The sequence below is a fragment of the Gambusia affinis genome, linkage group LG22 (assembly GCF_019740435.1).
Source record: "Gambusia affinis linkage group LG22, SWU_Gaff_1.0, whole genome shotgun sequence".
Classification (NCBI taxonomy): Eukaryota; Metazoa; Chordata; class Actinopteri; order Cyprinodontiformes; family Poeciliidae; genus Gambusia; species Gambusia affinis.
Genome location: NC_057889.1, coordinates 20542282 through 20560564, shown reverse-complemented (window position 1 = coordinate 20560564; position 18283 = coordinate 20542282). Strand labels below are relative to the sequence as shown.

At 38.9% G+C, this 18283-nt stretch overlaps 1 protein-coding gene and 3 non-coding genes across 7 annotated transcripts in view; 3 read left to right on the top strand and 1 right to left on the bottom strand.

The window, feature by feature from the left end:
* The first annotated feature begins 251 nt into the window (after nt 1–251).
* On the top strand, nt 252–324 carry trnak-cuu. Its single transcript has one exon. It is a non-coding gene; the product is annotated as a tRNA-Lys (tRNA).
* A 279-nt stretch (nt 325–603) lies between these two features.
* On the top strand, nt 604–714 carry trnal-caa. The gene is made up of 2 exons: nt 604–641; nt 669–714. It is a non-coding gene; the product is annotated as a tRNA-Leu (tRNA).
* A 271-nt stretch (nt 715–985) lies between these two features.
* Nucleotides 986–1058, top strand: trnak-uuu. Its single transcript has one exon. It is a non-coding gene; the product is annotated as a tRNA-Lys (tRNA).
* A 2723-nt stretch (nt 1059–3781) lies between these two features.
* The window catches only part of LOC122825102 (CD2-associated protein), a 50775-nt gene continuing 36273 nt past the window's right edge, over nt 3782–18283 (bottom strand). For 3 of the 4 annotated variants that reach the window (XM_044106182.1, XM_044106184.1, XM_044106185.1), the window contains 6 exons: nt 16050–16192; nt 11566–11684; nt 10423–10506; nt 9205–9410; nt 8998–9061; nt 3782–6359 (listed from right to left, as the gene is read on the bottom strand). In XM_044106182.1, coding sequence (XP_043962117.1) covers nt 6318–6359; nt 8998–9061; nt 9205–9410; nt 10423–10506; nt 11566–11684; nt 16050–16192 — 658 coding nt within the window. In that variant the 3' untranslated portion in view covers nt 3782–6317. The remainder of the gene's footprint in view (nt 6360–8997; nt 9062–9204; nt 9411–10422; nt 10507–11565; nt 11685–16049; nt 16193–18283) is intronic. The other variant, XM_044106183.1, reaches the window with a different exon arrangement.

Genomic DNA, 18283 nt, shown 5'->3' with positions numbered 1-18283 from the left:
ACTTTGTGTTCTTAATGGCTTTAGTTAGCCCAGTTCTTCTTGAAATGTAATATCTGCCATCAGTGGTTGTAATTCAAGCAGTCTTGTTTAAACACTTGGTTTTATGTAGAAATTCAATTGACAGAGGTCTACAAGTACACAGAGCCCGTTGGCCATAAACATTAGCAGTGTTTTGTTGTAGTTGTATATTACAAGCAAGGAAATCAACTTTGTTTCCATTGTCACGTGCCACTGAAGAAGTTTGTAAGCAAGCCCGGCTAGCTCAGTCGGTAGAGCATGAGACTCTTAATCTCAGGGTCGTGGGTTCGAGCCCCACGTTGGGCGTTTGTGATTTGAATTACTCTTTGTTCTTCATGTGTTTAAGAACATAAACATTTCAGCTCTTTTTGAAATGTGCCCTCTGCCATTGGCGGTGGTAATTCAAGCAATTTTGTTTAAACAATTGCTGTCGTGTTTAAAATCAATTGATAGAGGTCTACATGTACTCATAGCCCTTTGGCCAAACATATCATCAGTGTTTGGTCTAAGTCCTGCAAGTACATTGAACAAGCCCTGAAGATTAGGCCCAGTGACTTTGTACCTTCTAAGCGTACAGCACGACAGGTCAGGATGGCCGAGCGGTCGAAGGCGCCAGACTCAAGGCTTAGCCCCTTACTTCCTGGAGAGGTTTCTGGTCTCCTGATGGAGGCGTGGGTTCGAATCCCACTCTTGACAATATTTATGTGAGAGATCTCTAGAACAAATTCCTTGGTGTGCAAGATTATGTTTTTTTTGTACATGCGGTAGCTATTTAGATTCTGCCTTCCACATGCACATGATAGACTGGGCACAAGATTCTTTTTTGGTCTGACAGTATTTTATATTTCACGTAAGACCAGTCATGGAACATTGCTGCAGATTGCCGATCAAAACCGCCTATGCAGATGTAGCTCCAGAATAAACTTTGATTCCATTGGTGATGGTGAATGAAGAGTTTCCCACAGAAGCCCGTCTAGCTCAGTTGGTAGAGCATGAGACTTTTAATCTCAAGGTCGTGGGTTCGAGCCCCACGGTGGGCGTTTGTGATTTTTTAATCACTGTCTTTTTATTGAGTTTTTTCTTTTAATACATACAGTTTGTGAATACAAAGAAGTGTATCTAGTTAAAGTGTATCTAACACATACATAAAATAATACACACAGAGAAAATAATCCCTCCAAAGTAATCCCATTTAGCCCACCCAGGTCACTGCCCAGTAGGTCCACCCACTGCATTCCTATCCCTGACAGAAATGAAACACATCTTAATAAAATCAATTAACTTCATTAATCTGGAGCATTATTGTATGTTTTGAAATGAGTCAAGAAAGGCTCCCCATGTTTTTTCAAATTTAACAGTTGCGCGTTGAAGAGAACATCTAATCCTTTCCAGTTTCAAACACGACATGAGGTCACAAAGCCACTGCTTGTAAGTTGGAGGAGCAGCACCCTTCCACCTGGTCAGAACTGTTCGCCTCGCTATCAGTGAGCAAAATGCCAGGACCTGTCGTTTAGAGGCTGGTAAAGGCAACCTCACCACTGAGCCCAAAGAGAGACAAGAGGGGGCCAGGTGTTACCACCACCCCGGCCAACCCAGACATAGTAAGAAAAACATCTGTCCAGAACTGACCAAGAGAGGGGCAGGACCAGTACATAAGACCTCGTGTGGCTACCTTAGTTTTACATTTTTCAGTATGGGGTGACTTCGATAGAAACGAGACAGTTTGCTTTTGGAGAGATGGGCTCTATGTACTATTTTGAACTGAATGAGACAATGGCGCGCACACAGAGATGTTGTATTCACCAGTTTAAGTATAGAGTCCCATGTCTCATCTGGTATAGTCATATTCAAATCTTCTTCCCATGCAGTTTTAAGTTCAGGTGAGGAGGACCCTTTCATACTCAACATTTTATTATAAAGCCAAGAAACCAGCCCTTTACGAGTCGGGTTCAATAATAGGATGGTTTCCAACAGTGTATGCTCTGGTGGAGAAGCTGAGCCTGATAAGTGAGACTGAATAAAGTTTCTGGTTTGCAAATATCTAAAAAAATGGGATTTGGGTAAACCATATTTAGTGGTAAGTTCCTCAAAGGATGCCAGATTCTTCTCTATAAAAAGGTCCTTAAAATAAATAAGCCCCCTCCGTTGCCACTCTAGGAACACCCCATCCTGAACAGATGGTTTGAAAAAATGGTTAAGTGCAATTGGACTCAGGAGGGAGAAGTCATGAAGTTTAAAGTATTTCCTAAACTGGCCCCATATTTTCAGTGAGTGTTTCACTACAGGGTTTGAAATGCCGTTAAATGAAGCGAGTGAAAGTGGGGAACAGAGCAAGGCAGGGATGGATATATTGTTACCACTGCGTAGCTCCATAGCCACCCAGTCAGGACAGTCACCCAGGTTGTAGTAGAAATACCAAAACACTGAGCATCTAAGGTTGGCGGCCCAATAATAAAACCGGAAATTGGGGGAGGCAAACCCCCCCTGTTGTTTAGGTTTTTGGAGTTGTAATTTATTAAGCCTTGGGCGTTTACCTGCCAAATAAAAGGCAGAGAGTTGAGTCTAGCTCATTAAAAAAAGTATTAGGAATAAAAATGGGTAATGCCTGAAAGAGGTATAAAAATTTGGGTAGTATATTCATTTTAATTGAGTTGATACGTCCCACAAGGGACATGGAAAAGGGCGTCCACTTTGTGAGGGATCCCTTCACTTGGTTCAACAGTTGAATCAGATTCTCTTTGAACAGGTTTTTATGTTTTTGTCACTGTGATACCAAGGTATGTGAATTTTGTCTTTCAATTCTGAAGCGGCAGATTGGCTAAATCTGACATATTGGCTTTATTACCTATTGGGAGAAGCTCACTTTTGGTGAGGTTCAGCTTATACCCAGAAATCTGACCAAATTGACTAAATATATCGAGAGCTAAAGGCAATGAGATTGATGGTTTGGAAACAAAAAGTAAAAGGTCATCTGCATAAAGCGACACTTTATGTTCCATATCATTCCTCCAAATGCCGGAAATCTCTTTACTGGTTTTAAGTGCAATGGCGAGGGGCTCTATGGTCAGATCAAAAAGCAGGGGACTAAGGGGGCAGCCCTGACGGGTGCCTCTTTGTAATTTAAAAGGTTTTGAGGTCTGAAAGTTGGTACGAACCGTGGCAGACGGTTGCTGGTATAATAGTTTAATCCATGAAATGAAGTTTCCTCCAAAGCCAAATCTGCTAAGGACTGCAAAAAGATAGTCAAACTCAACCGGGCGTTTGTGATTTGAATTACTCTTTGTTCTTCATGTGTTTAAGAACATAAACATTTCAGCTCTTTTTGAAATGTGCCCTCTGCCATTGGCGGTGGTAATTCAAGCAATTTTGTTTAAACAATTGCTGTCGTGTTTTAGTGGTATTAATAGAGATCTATGGTGCATTAGTTTATCATCATAAATTTGTTTTTTCTGTTAAAATGAAACCCCTTTCCAGATCTACTTCTACCATATTGATGCATCCAAGATGAATATATGTCCTAGAATTCATAAGGGTGTCAAGACTGCTAAAATAACCTCCAGCCCAGATAGCCGGTCAAATGCCATAAATGTTGAAACACATGACTTAATGTATTTTCTCAGAAACTCCCTGCAATTGTTTAAAGTTGGTACTTTTCACTCAATATTTCAAATGAGATCTAAACGCATGAAAATACCTGGGAGACACAAGTCCGTAAAAACGTGACATGCAGCTTAACAAAATCAAGAGGAGTCTGGACAGGAAATAGAGATGATATTTATTCATTTCTGCAAAGAATCTCAGCTCATGCAAAGATACAACTTCTGTAAACAGAATTTGCTGGGACATGACAATAGAAGGTGCAGATTGCTTATTTTTCTTGTGTCAAACAGTGGAATGTATAACAAGTGGAAGTTAGTTTTCTGTTCCAGCAATAAATCAGAGCTGCAGAATAATTCACCCCAAAAATTACAGCTTCCTTTTTCCCAGTCATACTGTTATTCTTTTTCCAGTTGTGTTGCACACACACACACAAAAAAATGCTTACTGGCGGGGATTTTTGCATTGCATGCCTGAATTGGGGTCAGATTTCACTTGGTCAAATGATTCTGGAGGCCAGAATTTTGAATTCACAACCAAGTAACACTTTAAGACAGTGGCAAAATTTTACAAAAAGAAACATTTTACTTGAAAATGATAAAGATTAAAAATCACACCCTAAGTATTTGGAGCTAAATAACTCAATATCTGATTATATGGTTTTGGATTTTCCGTTACCGGCTTTGGACTCGCAAATTTTACTGAAAGAGAAAGTTTTTGCAAACGTTTGCCATCATGTTAACCTGACATTTGATCAGAAGTGGAGGAAAATTCTAAAGTAATTCACAGGCAACTAGAATTTATTTTATTTAGCCGTCTTCATTAGGCATGGCCCAGTTCATTGTGAAGACAGTGAACTTTTCACCACTGCTGGCCAGCTGGCTGAAAAAAGGTTCCTAGCTCTGGAAACATTTCTGGTCACAAAGAGACTTCTGTGGGTTACATTATAACTGTATTGATAAGCTGTATTACTTTAGTGGTAGTGGGTAATCTTGCTCCTTGAACTGAAAGCTACAAGATATTTTTCTTAATTTGTGTGTGGGAATATTTTGGTATATTCCCAGTGACAGTTGTGAGAATCTTATCCAGGGAATCAGGCTGTGATTTAAATTTTCATGTTCGGTTTATTTTGTAAAATGATTCCCATTCACCAGTACCTCAATGAAAACAATGGAAATGCTTAAATTGTATTTTTGACAGAAATCATCAGAATTTGGTAATTTCAGCTCAGATTGGTGGGTCCTAAACAACAACAAAAAACTTAATTTGTTTTTCTGTTTATTAAAAATGCTCCAAAAATTAAGATTTTCCCCTCGATCTAAGATTTCCTGGACATTTGCTTTGACATACAAACGGAGATAATCGTGTTAGATTCAAAACTAGCATCCCACTACACTGCCAACAGTTTGTTTCCATCCCATGTTTTATATTTCTTAGAACTTGGGGGGGTAAAAAAAAAAGTGTGAAAATTAAAAATTGGAAGGCCAGACCTTTAAGAAAAACTAGAAATCTTCATCAGCTGTGGGGAAAAAAAGCCCAATTTTATAATTTCTCAGTTTGTTTTCCAGGAAAACTGAAAAAAGTTTGATCACTCCTGATTTCTAAAAAGGAAGAGAAACAAAGTGGGAGAATCATTCCTAAAATCAATCTATCTTCAGGCCGAGATGAGTGTCCACACACCAAAGTAGAATGTGGGAGGAGCCACCAGCTGCTGAAATCACCCAGCAGGAAGACAAGAGTCCTTTCAGATCAGATGATTCCCTTCGAATCAAAGAGATGAGCGGTGCAGTGGCCATGTTGAAAAGACATTCTCACACCTTCTTTATTCTTTCCAGCTTTGCATGAGATGTTTTTTGCATGTCTGTGTCATATATATTTATATATTATAGCTATTAGAACAATCCCAGTGAAAGAGTGACAAAAATAGAAGAGACCAGCACAGAAAAAGGCCCAATATATAGAATTTGACAAGTCCATCGATTTAAAAATATACATATACAATTATCATGCTGCAAATCTTCCAGATCCCATTTTAAACATTTAATATACTTTTTTGTTGTTTTGTTGTTTTAACAGGCACAGTAGTGTTACCCTGGATAGAAATGTTAGAAAACATATAAAAGACAGAAGAAAAAAAAAAAATCATAAAGCTCCACAGCCACAAGGCAGCTGCCGTTGGAAGGAAAAAAATCATTTGAATCCCAAGATGTTAAATCAAACATCTCAAGCAATCTTGCTTAAGAACAATGGAACTATGTGTGGAGCATAAAACAATGAGAGAAAGGAGGTTAGATGAGGAGAGGCAGCCCCTGCTTTGTACAGAGTCAGTAGTACTGAGAGTGAACCTCGTCGCCGCGGAGACGAGCGGAGAGCAGGAGAGGCGGAACAGTCCAGCACAGTAGTTTGAAGTAAGGCCTCGTTTTTTTTCTTTCTATTTTTGTATTGGCAAATTAACAAAAATCCAAAAGAGAGAAAAACATACAACTGTCATTTAATTACACCTAGCTTGAAAAAAAAAAAAGATATGTGCAAAAAGTTGTACAAATATAGGAAGAGTTTGTTTTTGAAGATTGCTGAGGAAGGTGGTTTGTGGTGTTGTCCACCTTCTCTTCGTTCGTCCAGCTGCCAGTCCATCGCCGTCTCCTCCTCTTCAGCGGACTGGCAGCTGAGCTTGAGGCTGGCTGTTGATGGGACACAACGCTTCACGTTGACTGGATGGCCTTCTTTAGGTTCTCTACCTCGATCTGACAGGAAGACAAGAAAACAAACAAACTCAGGACTCTGACTCTCTCTTTGGGAATTGTACGGCTATTGAAGCCCACAAAGACTCCAACTGTGGAAAAAACCCTGCTGAAAGAACTCAACAGTTCTAAATGTGCAGAATTACCAGAAACAAGTTTCATTCTGAATGATTCTTCTTAATGTATTGTGTTCTATTGTATTGCTTGACATATTGAAGCAAATGTCATTTTCTATAATGTTTTTTGTTACAGTATAACTCGTTTGTTTTGATCTATGACCTCTACTTTGGATTTGTCTATTTTTGGAGTTATTTTCCCCCCCCCCCCTCCAGGGGGTCTTTTTGTGGGCTCTAGTGTCCCTTATATGACAGTAGGCAGACAGGAAAGGGGGAAAGAGACGGGGGAAGACATGCGGCAAATCGAACCCACGACGGCCGCGTCAAGGACTCAAGGCCTCCAAATGTGTGGTCACGCCATCCCCCACGCCACAACAGCACGCCCATTTTTGGAGTTACTTTCATTTAGAATTTTTCTACAGTCTATTTATGCTATGTGTTTTAGTTATGTTGAATGTGTGGACCCCAAGAAGAGTAGATGCAGGGAACTGCAACTAATAGAGATCCAATTAAAAGAAGGGAAAGAATCACACAGCTTCCCTGCTTTAAAGTCTTTTCAATTAGAAGCTACACTGTTCTGTGTGGACGTCGTTACTGAGAACAAGACTAAAAATGGTCTATTTTTCATTTTAGATGCTTAAAATGAAGTCAAAGAAAGGCATTGACAAGGAGACTAATTTCTGTAACATGGCTAGAACATGTCTGCTTAATTCAGGGATTTAGGACTTTTCAGAGTAAAAATGATTTGTCGTCCTTTTCTGCTTTCAGCCTCTCTGCTGTGAAACATTGTGAACTATGAATCTCAGAATTAAGGTACTTCTCTACTTCTTTGGGGAACAAACTTAATAGACCCCTGTGTTTGTAATGCTAGAAACTACATCTAAGCCTTACATTAGAACAGCAATGCAAGTCCAGTGACTGAGTTCTCTGGAGTGATGCATCAACCAGGCGACTGTGGCTCATTGGGCAGAGCAGTTGTCTTACAAGCAGCAGGATGTGGGTTCAGTTCCAGCGCTTAGCCACAAGGTAGCTACTGATCTGAAGGTTGGTGTACAATGTGTTTGAAAAGGGAGAGGGTGTGACTGACACCATGAAGCCCCTCCCCTTGACTCTTAGTTTATTTTTTTCCCCACACTTTATCAGTCTCGTATTATACTGTCAGGACACAGTGACAGCTTCCCACAGATAATAACGACCAAAATCCCTGTTAAAATTGGCCACTGTGACAAACATTCAGCAACTGCTGTTTCCTTCAGATGATTTAAACTTTTGGCAAACTGTGAGAAAAAACCATTTTTTTATTTTTTTTTGCAGACGTCTCTATTTGCGGTGAGAAAAAGCCGAACATGTCTGACATGGTGCAGTGTGCTGTGCCTGTGAGCCACAGACTGTTATTCCTGCTGTGAAGCAGGCATCCTGCTGGCTTCAGTGGAAGACATTAGGCATGAGCGTAGGCAGTACCTGAGCTGATTTACAAAAACTGAAACAAACCAATGCCTTATTGCTTAGCAGAACTAAAGAATTATTTTCTCAATATATGTCCTAATACGGTTTTTGGAGGAAATGAAGAGAAACTGTTGATCAGAAATTAGACTTCAAAGTCCTTCAATACATAGTAAACTATGACATAAAATCCTGATATAAGCATGTTGTATAAGTCTATAGATAATTATGGATTCGTTTTTTTGTTTTACATATCTGAAATACTGCCAAACTGGTGGCGTAATCTTTCCTATTTTATCCACAGCTTTTTATTTTTAAGCATTTATGAGGCACAGTGGGGGAACCTTAAAAGTAGGGAAGTAGGATTAAATAAGTTTTTATTTCTTCCTACTCCCTTTTGGACATGTTATGTTAACATTGCTATCTTGATTGTTGTTTTACTTTGGCTTGAGTTATTTAGTTAATTTATTTTTCCCTTTCTGTTTTTCTCCACGCCCAAAATCACAAAAAATGCCTTTCCTCTATCTACATCCCCCAGAATGCTGTGGGGTTCTGGCTCAGAGTTCAATGAATATTCTATCAGTATTGTTAATGATGGCTTATTTATCATGATGTAGCGTGCCCAGCCTTAAACCAGGCTTTAAACAAATCTACTAGAGATGAGACTGAATTATTTAACTGAGCTCAGACTCATAAAGTTATCCAAACTGTAGAAATGTGTGTTTTGGAAGCTATGAACAGCTATGCTGTTTATAAATTAAGAGCAAATTTTGTTGAATGGTTGCCATGGAGACTAAGAGATTTCTCAAACATGCATGAAAAAGAAAATTGAGGCAACACTCCAGGTATGTTTCATGGTGAGGGAATAACATTATAACATGATGTAAAACTCAAAAAGGTTGATTTTACATGACGCTGCCCCTTAGAGCCCAGCAACATATTCTTACCACTTGAACTTTGTCTCAACATTAATTCAAATTTAGATGTGTTGTATTGGGATTTTAAAGCATCAATATTTGTTGAAAGTGGCAGCCTAATGAACACAGACAGCTCAGCGTGTGTCTGGGCGGAAGCGGTGCTACCTGCAGGGCCACGCGTTTCACCCGCTCCTCATCCAGGTCTCGCCGCAGCTCCGTGATCTCTTTCCTGGAAACAGACGCACACCGGCATGGGTCAGCAAACTTTCTGCTGCCGACCGCGTTTCAAACAGCTTAGACTGCCGATTATAAAGAATATCAATAATGATTCTGAAACCTGCTTCACGCTCTTATTGACACTTGCTGTCTTACATTTGCTGGGCTTTGAGGAGCTCCACAGACAGCAGCAGGTCTTTTATTTGGCTTTTAAGCTCGTCCTGCTGGGCGCTCTGCTCCACCAGCTCCGGGTGGGCTCTGCTGTTCCGGGAGATGCTGACGTCCAAACTGGCAGAGGCGGCAGGGTCCGGCTTGGGTTCAGCGAAACCGGGCCGGTGGAGTGGCGGAGACTGGTTGGAAGGCTGTGGATGGAAAAACAACAGGAGCAGAAGACTTTACTGTAGATACTGGTATCAAACTCACAATGTCAAGTTTGTGCTGCATGGAGAGGAATTTCTGGTTTCACTAGTGCAAAATATATTTCTAGCAGGACTAAGTGTTTTTTTTTCCACTTAGGTGCATTTAAGCCTGTCACAATTAGGAAATGCACCCATCTATTTTTTTCTCTTCCAACATGTATACAGATATCTGAGGTGTAGTATCAGACTATACCGATTCAAAACATTACTGAATTGACGTAAAACATTTATTTAGAAAAAAAAGTATACAAACATAAAAGTACTTAAATTACACATTTATTTGATGACTCTGCACCAGTGCAGCACAATAAAATAAACCAATATATTCACAAGCGAAGTCAAACAAGTAACAACAACACAACATTAACTTGTTCAGTCAGTGCAATTAGTAGTAAAACAGTCTTGATTGATTCATTGTTTACTGGAACAGGGTTTGGTAAATCAATATGGATAGTAAAGATGCAACAATATGAAGAAATTAGCATTTTATGCCATCATTGTTTTGTACAAAAATGGGAATTCATCTTAGAACAATTTATGAAAATGTGTTGAATTGCATCCATTAAAATGCTTTTTATGAGCAAAATTAATGCACAGTGAGCCAATTTTATTATTCTGGACATAAAAGATCATTTTCACGGAGGGGCTGTAACTAATGATTATTCTATGAATTGGTTATTCTGCTGATTACCTATCTGCATCCACATATCTGGTGATGTTGTGTTCAATAGAAGAGTTTTTTCTCATCTTAAATTCAAAATGTACAGTACAGACCAAACGTTTGGACACACCATTGAAGGTGTGTCCAAACGTTTGGTCTGTACTGTACATACGTTTGTTCTATCATCAAATGTTTGTTTTGTTTTTTGAGTCTGTACACTCCAGTTAGGGATTAATTGATAGTTAACAATTATTCCAATTATTGACTTATTATGATTGATTAAACTTAAGTTACCTTTTTGGGTTCTGTTGGCTTGGGTTTGGCACTCTCCTCCTCATCGACCTTGAAGACTTTCTCAGCACTCACTTCCTTCGTAGGCTGTAAGCAGACATTTATTCAAATATTAAGTGACATTAATATGCTTTTTTTCTTCTTTCTTGAAAAGTGAAACTGAAATAAACAATTTTCTAAAGCCATCAGAGACTGAATTCGGGTCACTTTGAAAAGTCAGATGATCGGCTCCAACCACAAGCTAACTGTCTTACCTTACTTCTTAAAAAAAAGAAGAAATACTGAGATCCTCTTTGAGGCTACATTAGTATTAATGTGAGATTAATGTAAATAGAAATAAACAGTAGACTCTGTGTTCTTTGAGGCAGTTGTTTACTTCTACACTCAAACCCAGATCAGACTCAAATGTTAAGTCTCATCTATAACTAGTCAAGTTCTTCACAGCACTGCTTACTGTTGATTTCGGGTCACCAGGTTGAGCCAGAAACTTACCGTCAGATCATCCATTATTAAGGATGTTTCTACTTTATTATTTACGGGCTTCACTCGCTGCAGATTCCACTAAAAATACTGAGCCAACTGTGAGACAGATTGACTGCAGAGGGGTATTCAACCTGTGGTGATGCAAAGTGACTGTGGCAGACTTTAAAGTTGATTTCAGGGGGAGATAATGATGAGAAATCACAAATTAAAACATCCTATAATGGTAAATTATGCAGCCTTTTCTGTGATAGACCAACATAATATTGGGCAGAATGGTGAAGTGGAAGGAAGACAAAATAGCTTTCATCATTTAGAAATAAAAATATGGAAGGTAAAAGTGACTTGGCAAATTTTACACATTAAAAAGTGAAATGTTTGCAGAGTGTGGCATTAGGCTAAATGTAGAGCATCTAAATTGGATCACACATTCTCAATTGGATTTGGTTTTAAACTTTCAAGTTCGTCCGTCACACAAAATTCCAACATAAAGACATCAAAGTTGATGCTTCTGATGTAAAACATCCTTACGATCATTACAGTTTGTGTGTTCTAGTGCAAGTGTCACAAAATCACTTTCTACCTCAACTTGTGTAAAAGGTCACTTCATTTTCAGTTTGAGCTGTTTGATCAAAGTGTCTGAATGGTTACGTCGGAGTTTCTCACCGACTGTCCTCCGGCAAACTGTCCAGGGAGCCTCCTGCCAGTTACCTTTGGTCTGGAGGTGGTTGGGTGGGAGAGCTTCTCCGACGCAGACGACAATTCATCAAAACTCATCAGATCGTCTGAAAATTTAAAAGAAAAAAGATGTAGAAGAAGAGATGAGGAAAAGAACAACATACCAGAGGGAATCAGTTTTATGTGGAATGTTTCTTGCATGATCAAAGTGACATCCAATGGTGACCCTATGGCAGGGGTGGGCAATTAATTTCTTCAGGGGGCCGCATGAAAAATCAGAAATATGTTGGAGGGCCGATCCAGCAATGACTCAAATTTAATCTTGACCCATTATTCATTTTCTCATACCTCTTGTTGTAATAAAATATTTAAATCATATTCTTTTGTTAAGAAGAATATTCAGTAAATATTAATAAAAATTAATTTGTGGTTTGGCTGAAGTGAGAATTAATACTATCAAATTAATAGTTTAAAAAAATATCACATCTGCATTTATTTTTAACTTTTTAATCTCTCCACAATTGAAATGGTGTGTGTTATATTAATCAACTGATCAACTGCATATATGAGCAATAAATGGTTTTAAGTGTTGGAAAAAGCCTGACGAACCTGCAGTGCTGCAACTTGAAGGACTAACACAAAAGTACCTCCAATCAGATGCAAATGAATGGGAAAACAAAGTACTTTAAATACAGCAGAAACTTAAAGAGTTTAATATCACTTTAGGTAACATTAAAATAACTCATTACAAAATGTAATTACAAATTGAAACTGTAATGACTTGAAAACTTGTAAGAACCAAAACTGAAATACTACAAGGAATAGACAGCTTCAAGTATCTTTGTCCTGGATTCTCTTTAATAAACCAACTTTTTTTCCTGTGAGATTTGGACACCCATCTGTTGTCACGCCCACCAGTTTGTCCCAGTTCAGACCCAAGCTTTCCAGACACGCATTTACCTCTACTAAGAGCTCACTCCCTGTTGTTGTCCCTTTCATTGACCGCATGCCTGCCAGCTCCTCCGTGATGCTAAATTCTGCATTGATCCCGCACGAAGATGAGCAGCTGGGCAGTGTCCCGTATGTCACAGCTCTCATCCAAAGCCAGGGAAAATACCGGTACTCAAAATCATTCACGCTGTCTTTCAGTTGCAGCACCAGGTTCGTCGCGATGTCCTCAATCCTTCTCGTTACGCTTTGCGGCGGAGAGGAGATGTTCTCAAAAGCGTCTTTATTCTCAGGACATATTAGCACTGCTTAATATACTCTCCGTCAGAGAAAGGTTTGCTCTTCCTAGCAATCTTAGGGATATGACAAAACTTGCCTTGACTGCAGCTCCTCTAGATGCCAGGCGTTTTGTAAAAAGTGTTTGTTGAGCTTGCAACTTGGCTACGAGTACAGACGACCCAGTGATGTGCTCTTTCTCTGAAAAGTTCTTGTATCTCTTCTGTTTGGTCACATAGTGACGGTGGATATTATATTCCTTTAACACAGCCACCTGCGCACCACAAACTAAACACACGGCCTTGCCTTTGACTTCAATAAAGAAATATTTCGCTGTCCATGCCTTGTTAAAAATGCAGAATTCGGAATCAACTTTTCTTTTTTTACCGTGAGATGACATTTTGTGGGGATCGTGTATTCGGCTGCTAGCATCACCTGTTGCTGTGCGTTAGCATTTACGTACGATGCATTCATAAGCGGTCGTCAAGCCCTTTCAAAATAAAAGACAGCTGTGTCGCATGCACACGAAAATACGGTGTTTTGTTTTGACTGGGGGGACGCGGGCCGGACAGGCATGCCCAACGGGCCATATCTGGCCCGCGGGCCTTAAAATGCCCAGGTCTGCCCTATGGGTTTCCATTTCATTTGAGCGCTTTCTGGCCTGAAGGCAGATTGTTTCCTGTCTGCAAATTAAATTGGGAAACATGGTAACAGAAAAACAAATCTAGAATCTGCATGTCTTTTTAGGTCGAAAACATTGTTGATAAGAATGTATAGGAAAAACAATAATCCTTGAATGCAAATAAAATGTGACACAAACGACCACATGAAAAGGGAGATGACAGTCCAACCGCAACTTCCACTTAGAGTTAGTGGTGCTGAAGGATAAATGAGTTTCAGACCAACATTCTCTTTACCTTTTTCCACACCAAGGCGTTATCTTAAGTATTTGAAACAAGTCATTCAGCACTTTTACAAACATTAAGCCATTTTCCACTGAGTTGAAGTCAAGTTTACTGCTGCTTGCTTTCATGCCAACACTTTGAACAGAGAACAACGATTTCTAACAACATGAATGAATGCCATGCACACACCGTTTGTACCTAAGAATATCCGCACAGGTATTTATTTAGGCATGCATTTTCTCTACTTTCCTGGATAATGAAAATCTTCCCCTCAGAGGCAGAGGCTGCAACTTCAACATGTTTCTGCTTGTTCCATTGTAAATTTGTGATTTGGATAAAATGTTTAATGCTGCAAAAGTACAAGCCTTCAAGAAAATACTAGAATAAAAGCGTAATAAGAGGCCTGTGCTTGAATGATGTACATATAAAACAAGCATCAGGATGTAATTGGACTGGAGCGGTTCATATTGTGAAATTATTACGGAGCTTTAATTTTCCTTTTGAAGCACCTCAGAATTGCTTTCATCCATCACTGATTAATTTGTTTCCTCCAGCATTTTTTCCATTACTACAAAGTAAAAGTCAACAACCCTTAAACACTCGACGCAAATCTTTCACATTAACAAGTCTTGCTGCAAATTAAAAATGAATAGCCTTCAGGAAGTGGATTTAAATGCATTTGGAATCTATCAGACTTAGTACGGGAAATGTTTTGTTTTTTTCTTGTACAATAAATTGATAGAAAATCCATTTAAATAAGACATTTAATACTCTTTTCTTCACATTCATCAGCAGGACAAGAACTCTGTTTAAGGTCATTCAATGTGACGAACGGCGTATGTCCCTGACTTTTCCAATAAAACAATGAAAAGCAGTTTGCTGTGTAGCAGCACTTTGCACCTACTCGGCAGTAATCGGCTGCAGATGGAGAGCTCTGGCTGTAATTGCAGGAATGATGGAGTTTTCATGTTTAGTGTCGACAGTGTGACTGGTTTGGTTGGAGCTGCGCCGACTTTTAGCACCTTCACAGACGGCTGGTCATGAGATCTCTGAGGGCCGACAGGCCTTCAGGTCAGTTTTATTCAGTCATCTGTGATGTTTTCCAGCTGCGACCTTTCAGTCTTACGTTTTGTTCCGACACATCCCTGTTTGTCACTACACGTTCCTGCTTCTAAAACATCGCTCTCAAATCTATTTATTCTTCGGTGAAGTCTGCTCCCATTCCCACGGATGCTGTCTGTGTCATTTGCTCTGGCTGTCCTTGGGATCTTTTGTCGTTAAACAACTTCTTTAATTTTCTTTAATTTTATTGCTACCAGGGATCTGAATTTTAACTTCGGTTTTGTGGACAAGATATTAGATTTTTGTGTTTCAAGAAGGGATGTCAAACTCTGATGTCTGGCCACATTTTAAAATTCAGTTTTGATAACTTTTAATCTCAAACTGACCTTGTTTGAAACCAACTGATCAAAATCGCTGGGAGGAGTTTGATCAAATGCGCCAGCTATCAACGGGCAAAACGGGGTCGAAATTAGAACTTCAATTCAAGATGGCCGAATTCCATTTTAGTTCATATCATGAGTATCAGAGGGTTTTCTGTAGACCTTGGGTCACAGCTGTGCAATAAAGTAAGGTCAATGTGGGAGGGTATTCTGAAAGTTCCCTGGGGGCGCTGTTGAGATGTTTGCTGAAATTTTTCCAACTCTCTTAAAATATGTAATTTTCACTCAAGTCTGATGCGCCCACCAAGTTCTGTGAGTTTTTATAGGCCTCCAAAAAGCCAATTATTTGCTGGAAGAATAATAAGAAACACTATGGTTACAATAGGCCTCCACAATGCTTTCACTGCAAACTATATTATTTTGATCAAATTCTTTTATAGGCATATTTTTCTACATTTTTGCTTTTTTGTACCACAATTATCATACCTTAATTATGGGAGCAGCAACATCCTATCATGTTGCTGCTCCCAACATCATAGGATGTTGGGACTGTTTATGTCACCATCTTCTCAGCTAAACAGTAACAATGGTACATTTACCTACATCCACAGTGTTCACCTGTTTCACGCTGATAAACTGTTACTTATTCTTACACTCTTGACAGTAAAATTGTGTAGAAGAAACAGCAACAGCAGAAATAGAAGTGAAAGAAAATGGCATTTTCAACCTTCTTTTGAAAAAGTAGAATGAAAAATTAAACTCACTGGGAAAAGAAGGAATTTTTTTATTTTTTTTTATCTTAAGGTTTACTAGAAAGCATGCAGCTACCTTGTGCTTCAGAACAATAAATCCCTGAGGCTCTGAGGATTTGGATTGTTGGAGTGATGTTTTGCGTACATACCTGCTTCAGCAGGCTTATCACCCCTTTCTGCAGGCTGCGTTTTGGGTTTAGTTGGCAATACTGGCTCTAGATCCAACTTTGTTCGTGTAGAAGGCGGCTCAAACTCCAACTTTGTTCGTATAGAAGGCACCTCTCCGTTGTGCCTGCAGGCAAAAAGAAAAAAACGGGAAGTAACAGTGAGTTAAATAAAAATACACAAAAATGTCATTCTGGTGAACTGTCAAAACTACTGGTGTTTTTTTAAACTGACATTTTCAGTCTTGGGACTGTGTGCTGTCACTTGTAAAGGTATTACACTTCAGTCTACAATAATACACAGTTCATGCGCAAAATATAAACAAGGTTCTACAGTTCTTTCCAGACAACCACAAAGACTAGAAGCAAGCAGATATCAAAAGCAGATAAAGCATTGATAGGAGGCAAAATGTCAAAACTCAGGAAAACTTACTAAAATCTGATTACGTGTCAAGTCCATATTTATCTTACAGTCAAATGGAACAGTTTTCACTACATTCCCACAGGGGGAATGATATGAAGATCTTTTAGATAGTTTTTCTTTATCTTACCTGTACATAAAATTACATAAACAAAAAAATGAAGAGTGGTGGACACATTTCACATGTAAATAACTAACTCAAATTTGGAATCAGTGGACATGATCAAAGCGAGTGAAAATATTTTACTCCTCAGATTCTCCAGCAGCTGGAGGAAAAATAATAATGTTCACTTTGTGCAGGTCTGAAGAAGAACCTCCATCTCTTAGAACAAGTGATTTTCCACTGGACTGCACATTGTTGACATCAAATATGATTAGTGATTACATAATTTACTTCTCACTTGTATTTTTGTTTAATACACATTGTGTGTAGTAGGGCTGGACTATCAGCCAATAATGTATTGTAATAGATATGTGATCAATTTCAATAGAAAATACATTTGATAAAACATAGAATACTGAAGCTTGATCCAGAACCGCACAGCATTCTGGGAGACATAGGCACTGTGGAAAAGCTTTAGCTGTTCAACCTCTCATTTCTAGCTAAGCAAGGTTGGTGGCATTAACTCACTCGCTCTTTGGTAACCTAGCAACAATATGTTGAGTATATTCTCACAATCATGCCTCATAACAGCTTTAAGCAACAACAAAAAATGGAATGGAGTGAAAACTATTTCAGATATTTAAAACAAAATACTAATCAATAATTATTAATATTGACTGATAAGAAACACTTATAATGTGATAAGATTTTTCAGCCATGTTGTCCAGCCCTTGTTTTTAGACCTTTAACCTTCAGGACAACTGTACACAATCTAGAAATTAGTTTATATCCTAAATCTAATTGGTGATAACATGATTATTTAACAAAGGGACACACTTTTTTGGCTTGTTGTCGAAACTCATCCAGGATTTCTCCATAAAAGTTAATTCTTCAAAAACATGCACCTACTGTACATCGCTGCTTAGTGTGATCATTAATGGGCCTGTAGGTTACTTTATCTCCCTTGTATTTTTGTTGCTGCACCAAGGGAAAGAAAAAGTGTTTCCGTTGCTGTCAACATGTACAGTTCTTGCAGGAGGCCTAGAAGGTTGCTGGCGTGTCCCTAATGTGTGTCCAGGTTAGGTTTCAGAGAAGAACTTGACATGTTTCGTTTGATTTTGTTGTCTTTTTTTTTTTTTATCAATCTACTTTCGATGCCACTCAAGCAGCGAAAATAACATTTTGATTGAGGTAATCCTAGCAGAGCTTTGAATGGATGTTGCACTGATGTGAAGGCTTGTCTAGAATTAGAAGAAGGAAAATGAAAATAAAGTAAAGCCTTGAGGCAGATCCAGAAGCACGATGTTTGACATGACCTGACTTGTTATGAAGCTCATCTCTGTGGGGTTCAGGGCTGAAGTGACGGGGCTTCATGTTTGCACAGACATAAAAGCCCTTTTGATCTCAAGGTTAAAAACCAACAACTGCTTTTGAATGGAGAGTCTGTAAAATACGGTAATATGGAAAGCAACTTAATATTGGTGGAAACCTAATGAAAAATACATAAAACACTGAAGATATGTAGTTTTTCTAACTGTCTCAGTTTCTTAAATTCCCACTTTTCTTTGGCTGAAGCCGACCTCGGCTCAGTTCGAATGTATTTGTGAACACCAAGAGGACCAGAGACCGCTCCAAAAGTAGGAAGTGGACAACAGCGCAGGCCATTCTGGGTTTTTTGTTTTTTAAATTGCCGTG